Here is an 18,122-nt window from a genome sequence, read left to right as displayed (position 1 = left end):
ATATAAATGATATGGTGGAGAATGTATCCAGCTATGTGAGTCTTTTTGCTGACGATGCAAAACTTATGAGAAGAGTGAAGGGAACAGAAGATTGTGAAGAATTACAAAGAGATATAGACAAGGTGTGGGAGTGGAGCAACAGATGACAAATGGAATTTAACTCTGGTAAATGTAAAAAGATGGAATTTGGAAAAAGTAACAGAAGGTGCAGCTATAACTGTAAGATGGGAAATGAAACAATAAACAAGACAACGAGAAAAAGATCTGGGAGTGTTTTTCTCAGAGAATTTATCACCAGAAAAACATATTAACAAGATAACATGTGAAACTCTCAGCTTACTAAGAAACAAGAGTTGCCTTTGCTTATCTGGATATAGAAATGATGAGGAAAATGATCACCACAATGATACATCCAGGATTAGAATACGCAGCAATAATTTGGTCACCACATGAAAAAAAGCACATAAGAAAGTTGGAAGGAATACAGAGAGCAGCAACAAAGATGATAACAGAATTGCAAGATTCATCATATGATGAGTGACCAGCTAGAATGCAACTCCCAACCTTGGAAAAGAGACGAGAGAGAGGTGACTTGATCACATGGTACAGATTGCTGAGTGTGATGGAAAAACTAGATAGGGAACATCTCTTTATAATGATTGAAAGAGAAAACAAGAGGACATGGAAGAAAACTAAAAGTAACCACCTGCAGAAGGGACATAAAGAAGTTTAGTTTCCCTCATAGAAGCATAGAGGCATGGAATGAACTGGAAGGGGAAGTGGTGTGTGCTACAAATATTCATGACTAAGGAAAAGTTGGATAAAAACAGTTATGGAGACAGGACAATACGAGCTTAGCTCCTCTCCCGTATGTCACAACTAGGTAAATACACACTCACCAGCCAGCTGTTCAGACATGGGTGCTAGAGCTCCTGAAGATACAAGCTACTGGATCTGGGCAAAACGACAAGGTCTAGTAATGTATATTTGGGGGTGAGAGGGGGTTACAGAGTGTCCTGTCTCCAAATTCAATACATAAAAGAGTATTTTTGGGGTTAAAAATGGAAGAAAAGGAAGATCTAGGTGGCGCCACTGGTCGTGATGTGTTTGTAAACAAACCAAGTGAGGTGGTGAGACTGAAGGCACATTTTATTGAAGCCCCCTGTGGGCTAGAGACAATTGGCGGAGGCAAGTGGAGAAAGGGATTTTTCAGGATTCAAAGAAGATAAAGGAAATATGAGGTGGATAATCAGTGTAGAGAAAGAAATAAGGTACATGAGGGAACTGATCTCTGGCATTCTGGAAAAGCAGGACAAACTTATTGTGGAAAACAAAGAACTGAGAAAGAATTATAGTGAATGTGAGAATGCTCTAAAGATAAAAACAATGAGATGAAAGAAGCAATGGAGGAATTAAAGAAAGAAAATGAGATACTCAAGACTAAGTGTAATGAATATGAGGTAGCTCTCCAGGGGTTGCAACAAAAGGTGGAGGATAGTGCAGGAAAAGTGGAAGGGGCGGTATGTGAAACCAAACTGGAGGAACTGAGAAATGCTTGGAACAAAGAATTGAGAAACAATTATAGTGAATGTGAGAATGCTCTAAAGATAAACAATGAGATGAAGGAAGCAATGGAGGAACTAAAGAAAGAAAATGAGATACGCAGGACTAAGTGTAATGAATATGAGGTAGCTTTCCAGGGGTTGCAACAAAAGGTGGAGGATAGTGCAGGAAAAGTGGAAGGGGCAGTATGTGAAACCAAACTGGAGGAACTGAGAAATGCCTGGAACAAAGAACCTGAGAATGAAAAAGTGAGCTTCACAGAGGTAGTTAAAAAACAAATACAGGAAAAGACCAAGGACACAGTAATTCAGGTAATTAAAGAAAAGGAGGTTTTGGTGGGAAAAATAGTGGATAAGAATGGTCTTTTCAGACTGCAAGAGAAGAAAAACCCAGTAAAATGAGAGAGAAAAGGAAGAGTTGGTGAGGAAAAATTATTACAATGGTCCAAGATGAGGAACAAGGACTGGAATGAGAAGTGGAAGAAGCATATAGATTTGGAAAATATAGTGAAGGAGGTAAAAGACCGTTAAAAGTGAAAAAAAAAGTTTATGGTCTTTTTAGACTGCAAGAGAAGAAAAACCCAGTAAAGAGAGAGAGAGAAGAGAAAGAGTTGGTGAGGAAAATTTATTACAGTGGTCCAAGATGAGGAACGAGGACTGGAACAAGAAGTGGAAGAAACATATGGATTTGGAAAATATAGTGAAGGAGGTAAAAGACCGTTAAAAGTGAGAATGAGATCCCAAGCTGCAGTAGAGGAGATCCTAGGGAGAACTGAAAAGCTGGCTGAAAGTTCAGTATACAAGAATATTTGGGTAAAAAGAGATATGAACTTGGAAGAAAGGGAAAAAGAGAGGGATCTGAGAAATGAAGCTAAGGAAAATACAAGAGAAGGACAGAGACCGAGAAGAGGAAATTTTATTGGAGGGTACTAGATATGAAACTAAAGAAATGGTATATTTGGGAAAGGGAACAAGAAATGGAAGAACCACAGCAGCAGACAGAGAAATTACAAGTGGTGGGAGGAGTAGTACATTAAGAGTAATGTATACAAACATAGATGGGTTACTTTCAGGTGTACTGGAAATAAGAGATTACCTAAAAGGAAATAGACTAGATGTGTTGTGCCTAACTGAGACAAAGTTAAAATAGGAACTCCACTTAAGCTTTAAGGAAGAGGGATATAATTATTGGAGGAGAGATAGAAAAGGAAAAGGATGAGGAAGAGTACTGATAATGGTTCGAGATGATACATATGTGGAAGAAGTGCAGTATGGAGATGACATGGTGGTCATAGGTATAACAATCAGGACCAGTGGGAGAGAAAGGAGGAGGATTGTATTAACGTATGTGCCACCGAAGACTAATACATGGAAGCTGGAGGAACATAAGAAAATGCCTAGACATGATAAGGAGGGACAATAAAATACTACTAGTGGGGAGACTTTAACTGCAAAAAATGTAAGCTGGGAGGAGATGGAAGTTAATGGAAAGGTTGGACCGTGGAGTGAAGAAATGCTACAGTTAGCTATGGTGAATACAATGGACCAGTAGGTGGAGGAATTTACAAGATACAGAGGGGAGGAGGAACCATCTTTGTTAGACCTGGTATGCTACAAAAAAAAAAAAAAAAAAACTGGAGCCCTGTCCAACCATTAAATACTTAAGCCCAATGGGAAAAAGTGACCATGTGGCATTAGAAGTGGTACTGCAAGATTGGGAGGTTCTACCATGCAAGGAGGATTATAAAAATGGGAGACTAAATCACACAAAGACAAATTTTACAGAGTTAAGAAAATTCTTTGGGAGTATTGATTGGAAGAGACTTATGGAAGGCAAGACAGTGCAAGAGAAATATGAAACATTCTCGAAGAAGTACAATAAGGATGTACAGAAGTATGTACCTGTATATAAAGTAAGGAGGAGCAAACATATATAGTATACTGCCAGATGTGTAGAAGCTAAGAAGAGAAAGGATATAGCTTGGAAGAAACTGAAGAAACAAAGAAATTAAAATAATTGAGAGCAATATAAGGAGACAAGAAATGAGTATGTTAGAATAAGAAGAGAGGAGGAGAGACAATTTGAAAAGGATGTGGTAAAGAAATGTGAAGAAGAGCCCAAGCTTTTTTACAGGTATATCAATGGAAAGATGACAAGCAGAAAAACTTTTGACAAGATAGTAAAGGGAGAAAAGATATCAAGCAGCAGAAAAAATTAGTGAAATTATGAACGAGAGTTTCAGGTCTGTGTTCAGTGTGGAAGCAGAGTTTACAGAACCAAACAAGGAAGTGCAGCAAGGGAGGTTACGGGAAGTCTTGGTATAAAAACATGAAATTGGCAAGTTGCTAGAGAAGTTGGATGTCATGAAAGCATTGTGGCTTGATGGAGTGTCAGGTTGGGCACTAAAGGAATGTAGAGAACAAGCCAATTTGGGATGTGATTAGCAGCTCACTGATAGAGGGAAGAGTACCAAGGGAGTGGAAGAGAGCAAATATAGTTCCAATACACAAAGGAGGAAGGAGGACTGAGCCACTAAATTATGAACCAGTATCGCTAACTAGTGTTGTGGGCAAGATCTGAAATAGTGTTAAAGGAAAAGTGGTTGAAATATTTGGAAGAGAATGAAGTTATAACAAATATCCAATTTGGTTTCAGAAAAGGAAGGTCATGCATGACAAATTTACTAAGTTTCTATACAAGGATAATAGGTGAAGTACAAAACAGAGATAGATGGATAGATGCAGTGTACTTGGACATCAAAAAAAGCTTTTGATAAAGTTCCACATAAAAGACTATTGTGGAAGATGGAACATAGGAGGACTGAGAGGGACAATGCTAAAATAGATGAGAGACCACTTAAAGGATAGAGAAATGAGAATTTTGATCAGGGACACCTGTTCAAGTAGGAGTAAGGTAACAAGCAGAGTACCACAGGGGTCAGTGTTAGCATCCATTATGTTCCAAATATACATCAGTGATATGCAGGAGGATTTGACCAGTTATATTAATCTGTTTGTTGATGATGCAAAATTGTTAAGAGTAATAAAGAGCCATGTTGATTGTATGGAGTTGCAAGATTTATGGGTGGGGCAAGAAGCGGAAATTGGAATTCAGTGCTAAGAAATGCCATGTGATAGGATTGGGAAAGAGTAAAAGAAGACCTGCATGGGTCTATAAAAATTGGGGAGGAAGTAATAATGAAGAGCATGGAAGAGAAAGAGCTAGGAGTGGTTTTTCAAGATACCCTGACCCCAGAATGGCATATAAGTGAGACATTTGGCTCGATGTACAGGATGTTAACAAATAATAGGGTGGCATTTCATTACATGGATAAGACTATGATGAACAAAATTATAGCCACTATGCTACTTCCCAGGCTGGAATATGCAGCAATGGTGTGGTCTCTGCATATGATAAAAGAGATAAAGAAGTTGGAAAGAATTCAGAGGCCAGCTTCAAAGATGGTACCAGAGCTGAAAGACTTAAAGTACGAAGAGAGGTTGAAAAATGGGACTGCCAACTTTGCAAGTTAGAAGGGAAAGAGGAGATCTAATAATTATGTATAGAATAGTTCATCTCATTGTGAACATAGACAAGCAGGACCTGGTGTTGCTGGAAGATGAAGCTGGATGGATGAGAGGGCAAAGATCAGTGAAGATCAAGAAGAGTCAGTGTATGAGGGACATCAAGAAGTACAGTTTTCCACATAGAACTGTGGATATCTGGAATGTTCTAATTGAAGAGGTTGTTACAGCACCTAATGTGCAGAAATTTAAGAAAATGTTGAATAAATACAGATATGGAGACAGGGCACTATGAGCCCTGCTCAAATTCTGTTCTATACAACTAGGTGAATACACACACACACACATTTTATCAAGTTTTTCTGCTCTTTTCATCACTAAGCATTGCAGTTCTCTTATCTCCTTTCACTTTTCTCTTTCTAAGTCTCTCCATATGAAAAATCATCTCTTCATCCAAATAAGTAAATGCCACTCCTTATGAACCAGAGAGTTTTCTCTTATATGTTTCTATGGTACTAAGATGCTCAAGAATATCACTCTCAGGTTCTTTTTCTCAGTAATTTCAGTTCCCATCATGTCATCACACATACAGCAGTTGCTTTTGCTAGACTTGGTCTTTTACATCATTGATGTCAATTTCCATTTACTGTCTATAACTGAATTCAAATATCCTATCTAGATCTTGTAACATTACGCAGTCTTCATGATTTGCATCTTTCTTTAACCACTGAAGGATCAGAGGTGACTATAGCTGCTTTACTATTCGAGAACTGGAGGCAATTATGACCGCTTTGCGACTTTTACGATAAACTTAGCTACCTTTGTCAATTTTTGTAATTCATTCTTTGGTAATACTGTCTGTGCGGTAGTTTCTATCCATTTCAGGCATCATTTTTTGCAAATATCTTAAACAAACAGTTGGATCAATATGACATTTCAGCACAGCTTATTTGACACCGTACTGTAATAATAGACACCACAGTGCAATACCAAGGAGTTTACTCTTGGGTTTCAAAGAGAAGTTGGCAAGAGCTGAGAAGACATTCAGACAGAGAGGGTTTTGCATGATATAGTTATGACATGTATCACTCAACCACCTCTTCCTCCACTACTGTCTTCCCCTACCTCCCTCCTTGCCTTTCCACTCCCTGTCCCCACAATTACTACCTTGCACCCACGTAGACATTGTAGCATGTAGGCCATGATCGACAGTGATGAAGCATTCCTTCCTCCTCAGCATGTGGCTATACGCATTCTACAGTAGCATCCCCTTAAGTTATCATGTTAACTTTTCACCCATCAAGCACCGTGTAATTGTCAAACTTGGTAGAACTGTGATCACAATCTTTTGCATAAATCACCCAACAATATTTTTAGATTATGTCTTTATAGACAATTAAAATGTGCATGGCTTTGTATCTTTTGCACAAGAGAGAGAGAGAGAGAGAGAGAGAGAGAGAGAGAGAGAGAGAGCCAGGGATATGGGTATAATAAGAAAAACAGGAATGGAGGGAGAGGTGGTTAAGTAATGCACATCATAACTACATCACGCAGAACCTTCCATATCTGAATGTCTTCTCAGCTCTCGCCAACTTTACCTTGAAGACCAAGAGTAAACTCCTTAATAAAACACTCTTGGCAATGCACAGTTGTGTCATAAACTATGGCATGGTGACAAACAAGCTGCTCCAAAATGTCATATTGATTCAATTGTTTATTCAGAAGATATTTGGAAAAAAACGATGCTTCTTTGGGCCTGAAATGGATAGTAGGTTTATCTCTTAGTCTCTGCCCTGCTCTCACCATGGCTAAATGTAGTTATAGTGATTCTGATTAATCTGATTCCTGGCCCACTTCCTCCTGCCCTGCATATGTTACCCGCTCACACGCAACCATTTGCTACACATCTTGCTGAGAGTGTAATAGGGAGGGAACTCAATAAAACTGTTTAGCATGCATGAAAAGAGCTCAGGGCACCAGTTTTCATTAGGTGCTAGCCATATCCAGTCAGGCAAAACAGACACATGTCTGGCAAGTAACTCACTCCCTCCAAAAGTCTCTCCTCTTCAGTTTGCTGTCCCTCCATAATCACAGCACATAGAGACATCTGGATGGCATTGTCAGAAAGAGGAAAACTTGATGTTGACCAAGTTTAAGGTGTGTGTGAAAATGGGCTATTTTCAGCATTTAGTGTGGGAGGCCAGTCCTAGTGGGACAAAAATCACCATCACTGTTGGCCCTTTAGTGGTTATTTGTTTCATATCATCTGCAAACATAATTGGTTACCAAGTGCACATATAATTTATGTGTATTGCAAACATAACTAGTGCCAGAATATATCCCTGCAGAACTTTATTATACTGTGCACCATTCTATTTTCTGGTCTTTAATAAGTACCTTAATTTCTCCATTCTTTAAAAAAGTTTTCCATCCAATTTAGTTGACCATATTTCACTCCTCAAATATTTTGTATTTTACAAGTCAGTCTCTTGTGAGGCACTTCATAAATATACCCAACAATCTCTTTCTTGGATTATGTGCTACCTTGAGTAGAAACAACAGTTTCATAGCATATAGTCTTCCTTTTTGATGTCCTCCTTATATTTTGTTTCTTTATTCATCACAGTTCTTTCATAAATCTTGGCAACCACACTTATTAGTGAAACCAGATCATAATTTAGTGGATATTCCTTATCACTGACACAATGACTAATGTATGTATTTGTTGCAGTTTCATTTTTGTTTGCTTGTTGTAATTTCCATAAACATTCCCCTACCAACCATTTATTCTTCTCACCAACCCTCTTTTAAAATGAACTCAGTGTCTTTCAGATTTCCACCCTTACAGCCTTGCTGCTTATTATACTCGTACTCTATCATCATTTTGCTTGCAAGCATATTCACAATACAATACAAGTACAGTGTATAGTGCTTTATGTAACTGATCAGTGCTTGGCTGTATTACAGTATTATTGTTGGTGTATTCTTTAATTCGCCATCTTTGGTGTGATTTTATGTATGTGACTGACCACTGGTCTATAGATTGTGCTTTATTTTGCCTCTCAAATGCTAATTTCGCATCCCAAGCAGTCAGTGAGTTCCAGTGCAATTCCTAGCTGTAAGTCTAAGTGAGCTTGAGTACTAATCACATTTCCAAAGAAGGTAGATATTGTTAAAGGGCATAAGAGTGGTGAACAAGTTTCCCTCCCTGAAGCATTAACTATGCATTGGTGAGTGTTAAGCACATTTTATTTGTTTAGTTAATATAAAATCATATTCTTTGTATGCTGTTTTCTCTTACAGGCTGCTTTATTTACAGTTCTGTAATATAGACACATTTGTTGCATTTGGTATGGTATATTTTAGCTTGAAAAATTACCTTTGACAAAGGTCATGGAACCTAACCCCTTTTCCCCATTAGTTATGTGTTTTGTTATACGAGAATTCCTCATACGAGCAATTCAAATGAAACCTAAATGCTCATGTCATTGGGACTTTCTTATATTTCATGTCTTATTAATTAATTCAATAATTTTAACTTGAATACCAGGAGCCAGTCGCCAGATGTTTGACCAGTTCTACCGCAAGCTTCTTCAGGGCAAGGTGGATGGTTCCTCAAAGCCAGAAAGCTTCAAACTTACAAAAGGGTAAGTATTAGTACAACTCTCTATCTAGTTTGATGTACTTTGTTTAACACATTGCATGGGGTATGACCCACCTGTGAGTCATCACTCACGACTGCTCTCCTACAAAGTGACCCACCAGTAGTCATTTTTGTATCTTTCATTCTTTCTTTAAAGAGATGTAGTATTATTTGTTCAGATTCTTGTAGATCAATATTTCAGTTTTCAATATATGTAACTCAAATAGGATAATATATTTGTATGGTTAGTTTGACTTAATACATGATACAGAAAAATATGAAAATACAGAAATTATTTTTTCTATTCACAATTATATAAGGACATACTTTTTATGTAGGAGAAACACAGGCCAAAGACAACAAAATCCTCAAATAGGGTCCAAAGCGGTAGTAAAAAACTGAAGGATAAGTGACTTGAAACCTCTCTTTCTCTCTCTTGAAGGAATTCAAGACAGGAAGATGGAAATACAGAAGCAGGCAAGGAATTCCAGACTTTACCAGAGAAAGGGATAAATGATTGAAAATAATGGTTAACTCTTCCATTAGATAGGTGGGTAGAATAGGGATGAGAGAGAAGAAATTTTTGTGCAGTGAGGCTGCAGGAGCAGGGGAGGCATGCAGTTAGCAAGATCAGAAGAACAATTAGCATGAAAATAGCAGTAGAAAATAGCAAAAGATACAACATTGCAGCAATGAGAAAGAGGCTGAAGACAGTCAGTTAGAGGAGAGGAGTTGATGAGACAAAAAGCTTTAGATTCCACACTGTCTAAAAGAGCGATATGAGTGGATCCCCCCCTCCCCAGACATGTGAAGCATACTCCATACATGGACAGATAAAGCCCTTGTACAGAGTTAGCAGTTAGGGGGGTGAGAAAAACTGGTGGAGACATCTCAGAAAGCCTAACTTCATAGAAGCTGTTTTAGCTAGAGATGAGATGTGAAGTTTCCAGTTTAGATTATAAGAAAAGGACAGACCTAGGATGTTCAGTGTAGGAGAGAGGGACAGTTGAGTGTCATTGAAGGAGAGGGGATAGTTGTCTGGAAGGTTGTGTTGTGTTGATAGATGGAGGAATTGAGTTTTTGAGGCATTGAACAATACCAAGTTTGTTCAACCCTAGTCAGAAATTTTAGGGATATCAGAAGTCAGGCATTCTGTGTCTTCCCTGTGCAAACTGTTCACTTTTTGAATGGTTGGATGTCTACAAAAATACATGGAAAAGTGCAGGATGGTATCATCAGGATAGGAGTGGATAGGATAAGAAGTTTGGTTTAGATCATTGATGAATAATAGGAAAAGAGTGGGTGACATTACAGAACTCTGAGGAACACCACTGTTAATAGATTTAGGAGAACAGTGACTGTCTATCACAGCAGCAATAGAATGGTCAGAAAGGAAAGTTGAGATGTAGTTATAGAGAGAGAAGGATAGAAGCTGTAGGAGGGTAGTTTTGAAATCAAAGCTTTGTGCCAGACTCTATCAAAAGCTTTTGATATGTCTAAGGCAACAGCAAAAAGTTTCACCAAAATCTCTTAAAGAGGATGACCAAGACTCAGTAAGGAAAGCCAGAAGATTACCAGTATGGAACCCATACTGGCAATCAGATAGAAGGTTGTAAAGTGATAGATGTTTATGAATCTTCCTGTTGAGGATAGATTCAAAAACTTTAGATAGGCAGGAAATTAAACAATTGGATGGTAGTTTAAGGGCTTAGAATGGTCACCCTTTTTAGGAACAAGCTGAATGTAGGCAAACTTCCAGCAAGAAAGATAGATAAATGTTGACAGACAGAGTTGAAAGAGCTTGATAGGCAAGGTGCAAGCATGGTGGTGCAGTTTCAGAGAATAATTGGAGGGACCCCATCAGATCCATAAACCTTCCAAGGGTCTAGGCCAATGAGGGCATGGAAAATATCGTTGTGAAGAATTTTAGTAGGTAGCATGAAATAGTCAGAGGTTGGAGGAGAGGGAAGAACAAACCCTGAATCATCCAAGGTAGAGTTGTTAGCAAAGGTTTGAGCAAAGATTTAAGCTTTAGAGATAGATGTGATACCAGTGGTGTCATCTCATTGAAATAAAGGAGGGAAAGAAGAAGAAGCAAAATTATTGGAGATGTTTTTGGCTAGGTGCCTGAAGTCACGAGGGGAGTTAGAGCTTGAAAGATTTTGACACTTTCTTTTAATGAAGGAGTTTTTGACTAGTTGGAGAACAGACTTGGCATAGTTCTGGGCAGAAATATAAAGTGCATGAGATTTTGGTGATGGAAGGCTCAAGTACCATTTGTAGGCCACCTCTCTATCATGTGTAGCATGAGAACAGGCTGTGTTAAGCCAAGGTTTACATCAAGAAAAAGATTGAGGAATGTAAGCCTGCATGCCTGACACTATCATCTCTGTTATGCACTTGGCACACAGAGATGGGTCTCTGACACAGAAGCAGTTGTCATTCCAAGGAAAATCAGGAAAATGCCTCATCAGGTCCCCCCAATTAGCAAAGGCAAAATGCCAGAGGCACCTCCACTTAGGGGGATCCTGAGGAGGGATTGGAGCGATTGGACAAGATACAGATATGAGATTGTGATTGGAGGAACCCAGTGGAGGAGAGGGTAACAGCATAAGCAGGATTAGAGGTTAGGAAAAGGTCAAGAATGTTGGGCATATCTCCAAGACGGTCAGGAATACAAGTAGGGTGTTACATCAATTACTCTAGGTCATGGAGGATAGCAAAATTGAAGGCTAGTTCACCAGGATGGTCAGTGAAGGGAGAGGGAAGCCAAAGATAGTTGTGAACATTGAAGTCTCCAAGAATGGAGATCTCCACAAAAGAGAAGAGAGTCAGAATGTGCTCCATTTTGGAAGTTAAGTAGTCAAAGAATTTCTTATAGTCAAAAGAGTTAGGTGAGAGCTATACAGCATGGATAAATTTAGTTTGAGAGTGACTCTGTAGTTGTAGCCAGATGGTGGAAAACTCAGAAGATTCAAGAGCTTGGACATGAGAGCAGGTTAAGTCATTGCGCACATAAACGCAACATCCAGCTTTGGACTGAAAATGAGGATAGAGAAAGTCGGAGGGAACAGAAAAGAAGATACTGTCATTTGCCTCAGACACCTGTGTTTCAGTTAGGAAAAGAAGATGAGGTTTAGTAGAGGAGAGGTGGTGCTCTAAAGATTGAAAATTAGATCTAAGACTGCAAATGTTGCAGAAGTTAATGAAGAAAAAGTTGAGTGGGGTATCAAGACAATTAGGGTCGATACCAGAAGAGCAGTCTGACCTGGGGACATTTGTGGTCCATTCCCCAGATGGGGACTCGGAGGCTGGTGTAGGAGTCGCCATGATAATTTTGAATTTTGAGTGAAGGATGTGTGTGTAATTAGGTACTACAATTGTAGTTTTGTGTGAAGGAAGAGAATTGTCTTTAGAGGGCAGGCTGTGACTGCCCTCCCCGTTGTGTTGTGAGACACAAAGATAAATGTTCAGTGAGGTCACAGCTGGGTTTAATGGTAAGTTCACAGCACCCTCTGATCCAGTGCTTTAGACCTCACTGGGAGTAATTATAATTTTGGCAGGTGCCTATTGCCTCCTGCATTGTATATTTATGATGATAAATATTTTCTTTGCTAAATTTTAGATTAAAAGCATGCAATAAGTGTAAATTGTTCAATTAACAACCTTATTTGTTTCTTTATGGATGGTACAGATTTGTAAAGTTTATTCCCTTCAGATACACGAGTTATCTATTAAATAGAGAAATCTCAAAAGAATTTAAAACCTGTCCCTTCTTATGTTCTTACAGATATAGAAATAGTCATATACTTCCTTCCTGCACCAATATAAGTACAGTTAGGACTTATGCAAATTGTGGTAGCCTTCATCCTTAACTTTCAGGTCAAAACTCCTCTGTCAGTTTCTTGTTCTGCATATCTCTTAGTTTCTTCATACAACTCTTCTTTACCAGTAAAAGAATATCTCCAAGGCCTGCTTGCTACCCAGTTCCATTTACTATCTGATATTGACAATTTTGCTACAGGTGGATGCTGAATATACCTGCTAGAGGGTGAATGAAAATCATTCTCTAAACCAGAGTTTTATTCTTCATCTATTCCATTACCTAAGTCATCATTATTTGATACATGTAGATCCCATCAAAGTGATTCACTATCTGAGTGTATTGAAGGATTGTCATAGCTTGAGGTGTCATCTTGTGGCTGCACAAAATACAAATGCAATACAATACTAATAAAAGAATAGTGGAAGGATTGCAAAAGCTGTACCACCTGTGTGAAACTTTTGGCATAGGATCATCAGCTGTGTATGATATATAGAATAGCAAGAAGAGTTAGAACAGTTCTTTCCTGACAGTGATTCAAAGAAACAGATGTGGATACAAAAAGCAGTGAATGCTGGAAAGACTACAGATCAGGATTGAGTAATGAATGATATTTCAACAATGAAGGAATGATCACTTGGCATATTTGGCACAATAATGATGGAATGTGTTAAGGTGTTTAATAGAATTTGGTTTAGAACTTCACTATAAGTATACAGAGTGAAGGTTGCTGGGATTTCAAAAGTGCCACAACATTTCAGAGTATAAGATTTGTAGGGAAAAATTACCAGTGTATGAGAAAAGAACAGCAGAATATGTCAAACTCATTTCATGATATTTGTGTTTAATTTACATTCAGTACAGTAGCAGTTTCATTTTCTTTGAAAACATTCTTTGGCAAACCAAAGACATGATTTAAGTCTTTTAGACATACCAAGAGGTGTATTAGAGGTGTCAAAGTGTAAACCTCAGTTAATGTGGAAAAATGGTTTATTTGGGATGGCTTTGGAATTAAGGATGCTGAATTATTGATTGTCAACCTTTAATATGAAAACAGATATAGATACTAGGGCTTGTATTCTACATAGTGCATATGGTCAACCATAGCTAACTGTCATAGCTACAGAATTTGTGACTGTCTTATGGCTGTCAGAAGTCATCAGTCATGTCTCAGTCACCATCTGCCACTAGAATGCATGCTCACAATTTGTCAGCTTTAAATTTATAGAATGAAATAGGTTCTTGACATTATTTTCTTGGATTTAAATTGTCTTGACTTCATATGATTTTTAGGGGAGTTAGACAATGTATCTAATCAAAACAAACATGATATATAGAAGATTACAGCTGACAGCCCAACACACACACACAGACCCCACAAGGTAAAGTTTGTTTATGTTTAGGAGAACTGGTCATACTGCTTCCAGGAATTATTTAAAGTAATACTCTATTGCCTAAAAGGTAGATATTTACTCATAGTTACTAATATTTATTATTATATTTACAATAAAAAACAGCTGGGGGATTGTGTTATGGTACATATCACTATGTTGTCATGATGTTGACAGACTTCTGATGGTTCTAAGCAACACTAAGACTAGGGTGGACCCTGTCATAGCATTTTAAGACCAGTAATATGAGTTTTTTGGAGTTTATTACAGAGTTATGTCTGAAATGCACCATTTTGTTTCGCTATGACTGACTGACTAGGTTGTAATGGTTTGTAGAATACGGGCCCAGGGATTTTCCATCTTGTTAGACAAAAGACAGCATTGTGTATATGATGCATGATATTTATATATTTTCAGGATGTTGCCTCCAGAGAGTGGTTTAGTATATGACTTCATATATGAAAAAGAGATGCAGCGTTGGGTATCCTGGCATGACACCATTAATCAGGACCATCTCACCATTCCTTCTGATGCAAAGGTTTGATGTGTTTGCACTTAGAAGAGTTTCTTTCCTGTATGTCATAATAATATGATTAAGTAATATTTTTGTATCAGTACAGTGGCAACAAATTTTAATTTCTATGATAGTTGACATGATAAATTTCTTTTGCGTTCCCTGTATAGCTTTTATTTTCACTGTTTAACAACAATAAGTGGAAGAAGGGAGTGATGAAGCATTAACCTAATGCCCATCTTTTGTTACTGTAGTGAAAGTCAATGAAGCTGACATGGTGATACACTAGGCAGCTTTACCCTGTCCTTGAAAATCTTAACTGTCTTTTTTTTTTTTTTTTTTTTTTTTTTTTTTTTTTTTCACCATGAGTCTGGGCTTTGTTTGAGTATGGCCACATGTCATAAGTGTGTAATGAAGTGTGATGGGTTTAATGTTTCATTTTTCCTTCATGTGCACTTTGGTCAAAATTAAGCATTGTATCATGGTTTCTCCAGTGTAGTGGAAGTATGTAAGCCACAACAAGAATGTTAGTAGACCTCTCTCATCTACATCCTTTGGACACTTAGCATGAATGGGGCTAAGGCCAGGTTATAAAGTGAAATTTACTTTGTAAGTTAAGCTAAGCACCTAATAGCACACAGGCCTGAGACATTTATAGGTATTTAGATGGAATCTTGGGTGAAATGTCCATCTGTAGAGTAGTAAGGCTGAGTTAAGGCTGAGTGGGTGTGGATTGACTGCTCTGTCTGGTAGCTGGGATGTAACAGATCGCTCCTCAAGTGTAACTAACTGTACTGCATTCAGAGCAGGCTCATAAAGGCTTGGGTCTTGGATTTTGGAACTGCTCAGTCCTGGATCCTTGCTGGTTCACCCACTCATTAAGGTGGGTTGTTAAACTTAAATTGACAGTTATACCCCTCGTCATTAAATCATCACCCTATTGAAAATATATTTCTGACAATCCCTTACAAGGCTAGTGATAGAGCAATGCAAGTTATACTGTGAGAAATCTTTAAATGAAGTGTTGTATTGTGGTCATTCTATCTAGCCAACAATCAGATGTCCTTTCATTTGGCAAGATGTAGTACTCACTAAAGGTTACCCATAAGCCTATGTTAGCTATGACAGGCATGTAGGTAATCAGATATAGGTTTCAAATTAAAGTAGTATGAATTACTGTTAGGTCACTGCTAATACAGGGAGAAGCTTATGCTAATGGCCCACATAAGACATGATTCACATTAGAGTTTTAATGAAAGCAATAGGAAAAAAATTACTATAGTTCTGATCTGGCTGAGACAGGCACCCAAAAAATTAAAATAGAATATTTTCAGACTACCTATTACATTCAATTTTTTAATGTATATAACTGAAAGTAATAGATACATAGGAGTTCATAAAACATCAAAAGGTAGTGAATAGAAATTGGGAGAGTACAGTAGCAATCATTAACCCATAAAGGACCAGCTGAAGACTGGAGGCAGTTATAACCACTTTGCAATTTATACCCTAAAGTTAAGTACCTTTCATCATTTATTGTAGTTCAGTCTTTGATAATACTGCCTGTGAGCTAATTAGGGTAATCTGTCAGTATCTGCCCTCTCTCACTATGGCTAAATGCAGTGATAGTGATTCTGACATCCAATTCCCTACCTGCTCCCTCCTGCCTCAATGCCACACATATTACCCACTTGCAGTCGACCATTTGTTGCACATCTTACTGAGACTGCAACAGGGTGGGAACTCCATAAAGCTGTTTATCATGCATGAAGAGAACTCAGGGCATCAGTTTTCATTAGGTGCTAACCATTTCCAGTCAAGCAAAATAAATGTATGGCAGGCAAGTGACTTGCTTCCTCTGAAAGTCTCCTCTTCAACTTGCTGTCTCTCTATAACCACTGAACATACAGACATCTAGATGGCATCATTAGACTGAGGAAGACTTGATGTTGAGGACAAAGTCTATTTCATTTGTTCTTCCATTGCAGGATAAGTTTAAGGTGTGTGTGTGAATATTGGCTATTTTCAACATTTAGTGTTGGAGGGGCAGTCCTAGCAGGATGAAAATGACCACCATTGCTGGCCCTTTAGGGGTTAAAGAACCACACTGAGCCATTGTTTACATACACAGGTGATGAATGCTCATTGTTGATGTCACTGTGAACAACAGCGGCAGCAGCTGCAGCCTGGATATCTCCTCACCAGACTCATATAATTGTGTATGAGTGTCACTGGCTGCAGCCTGCCCTTGTCACTAAACTCATCACTGTATATAGCAGCAGCTTTTGCAACCTGCCCTTCTTTTTATTAAACTCACATCACTGTATAACAGCAGCTGCTGCAGCCCACCCTTCTCTTTACTAGACTTGCATCACTGTGGGTGGCAGGGGTACTGGCAGCAATGACATGCCAAAACGATAATTACTCCCAGTGAGGTCTAAAGCACTGTTCAGGCGGTGCTGTGAACTTATCATTAAACTCAGCTGTGACCTCACTGAACGTTTCCCTTTGTGTCTCACAACACAAAGGGGTAGTCACAGCCTGCCCTCTAAAGACAACTCTCTCCCTCCACACAAAACTACAAGCACCTAATAACACACACACCCTTCACTCAAAAATTTTAAAATCATGGCGACTCCTACACCAGCCTCGGAGTCCCCATCTGGGGAGGGGACCATAAATGTCCCCAGGTCGGACTGTCTTTCCGTCGACGACCCTAAGTGTCTTGACACCCCCCTCAACTTTTTCTTCATTAACTTCTGCAACATTCGCGGTCTAAGATCTAATTTTCAATCTGTAGAACACCACCTCTCCTCTTCTAAACCTCATCTTCTTTTCCTCACTGAAACTCAGGTGTCTGAGGCAACTGACAGTAGCCCCTTTTCTGTTCCCTCCTACTTTCTCTATCCTCATTTTCGATCCAAAGCTGGATGCTGCGTTTATGTGCGCAATGACTTAACCTGCTCTCGTGCCCACGCTCTTGAATCTTCCGAGTTTTCCACCATCTGGCTACGAGTACAGTCATTCCCATACTAAATTTATCTGTGCTGTATACCTCTCTCCTAACTCCTCTGACTATAAGAAATTCTTTGACTACTTAACTTCCAAAGTGGAGCACATTCTGACCCTCTTCCCTTTTGCAGAGATCTCCATTCTTGGAGACTTCAATGTTCACCACCACCTTTGGCTTTCCTCTCCCTTCACTGACCATCCTGGTGAACTAGCCTACAACTTTGCTATCCTCCATGACCTAGAGCAATTGGTGCAACACCCTACTCGTATTCCTGACCGTCTTGGAGATATGCCCAACATTCTTGACCTTTTCCTGACCTCTAATCCTTCTGCTTATGCTGTCACCCATTCTTCTCCGTTGGGCTCCTCCGATCACAATCTCATATCTTTATCTTGTCCTATCACTCTAATCCCTCCTCAGGATCCTCCTAAGCGAAGGTGCCTCTGGCGTTTTGCCTCTGCTATTTGGGGGGACCTAAGGAAATATTTTGCTGATTTTCCTTGGAATGACTACTGCTTCCGTGTCAGAGACCCATCTTTGTGTGCTGAGCGCATAACAGAGGTGATAGTGTCTGGCATGGAGGCGTACATTCCTCACTCTTTCTCGTCCTAAACCTTCTAAACCTTGGTTTAACACAGCTTGTTCTCGTGC

General features: G+C 38.9%; 1 protein-coding gene across 4 annotated transcripts in view; it reads left to right on the top strand.

Annotated features, from left to right (window-relative positions):
- Positions 1–18,122, top strand: part of LOC135099898 (dynein axonemal heavy chain 3-like) — a 430,253-nt gene that overhangs the window by 239,400 nt on the left and 172,731 nt on the right. For all 4 annotated transcript variants that reach the window (XM_064002569.1, XM_064002565.1, XM_064002567.1 and 1 more), the window contains 2 exons: positions 8,638–8,734; positions 14,362–14,482. In XM_064002569.1, coding sequence (XP_063858639.1) covers positions 8,638–8,734; positions 14,362–14,482 — 218 coding nt within the window. The remainder of the gene's footprint in view (positions 1–8,637; positions 8,735–14,361; positions 14,483–18,122) is intronic.

The sequence above is a fragment of the Scylla paramamosain genome, chromosome 4, assembly GCF_035594125.1.
Source record: "Scylla paramamosain isolate STU-SP2022 chromosome 4, ASM3559412v1, whole genome shotgun sequence".
Classification (NCBI taxonomy): Eukaryota; Metazoa; Arthropoda; class Malacostraca; order Decapoda; family Portunidae; genus Scylla; species Scylla paramamosain.
Note: the sequence above shows the minus strand (reverse complement) of the source record. Positions and strands in the feature narration are given on the sequence as shown.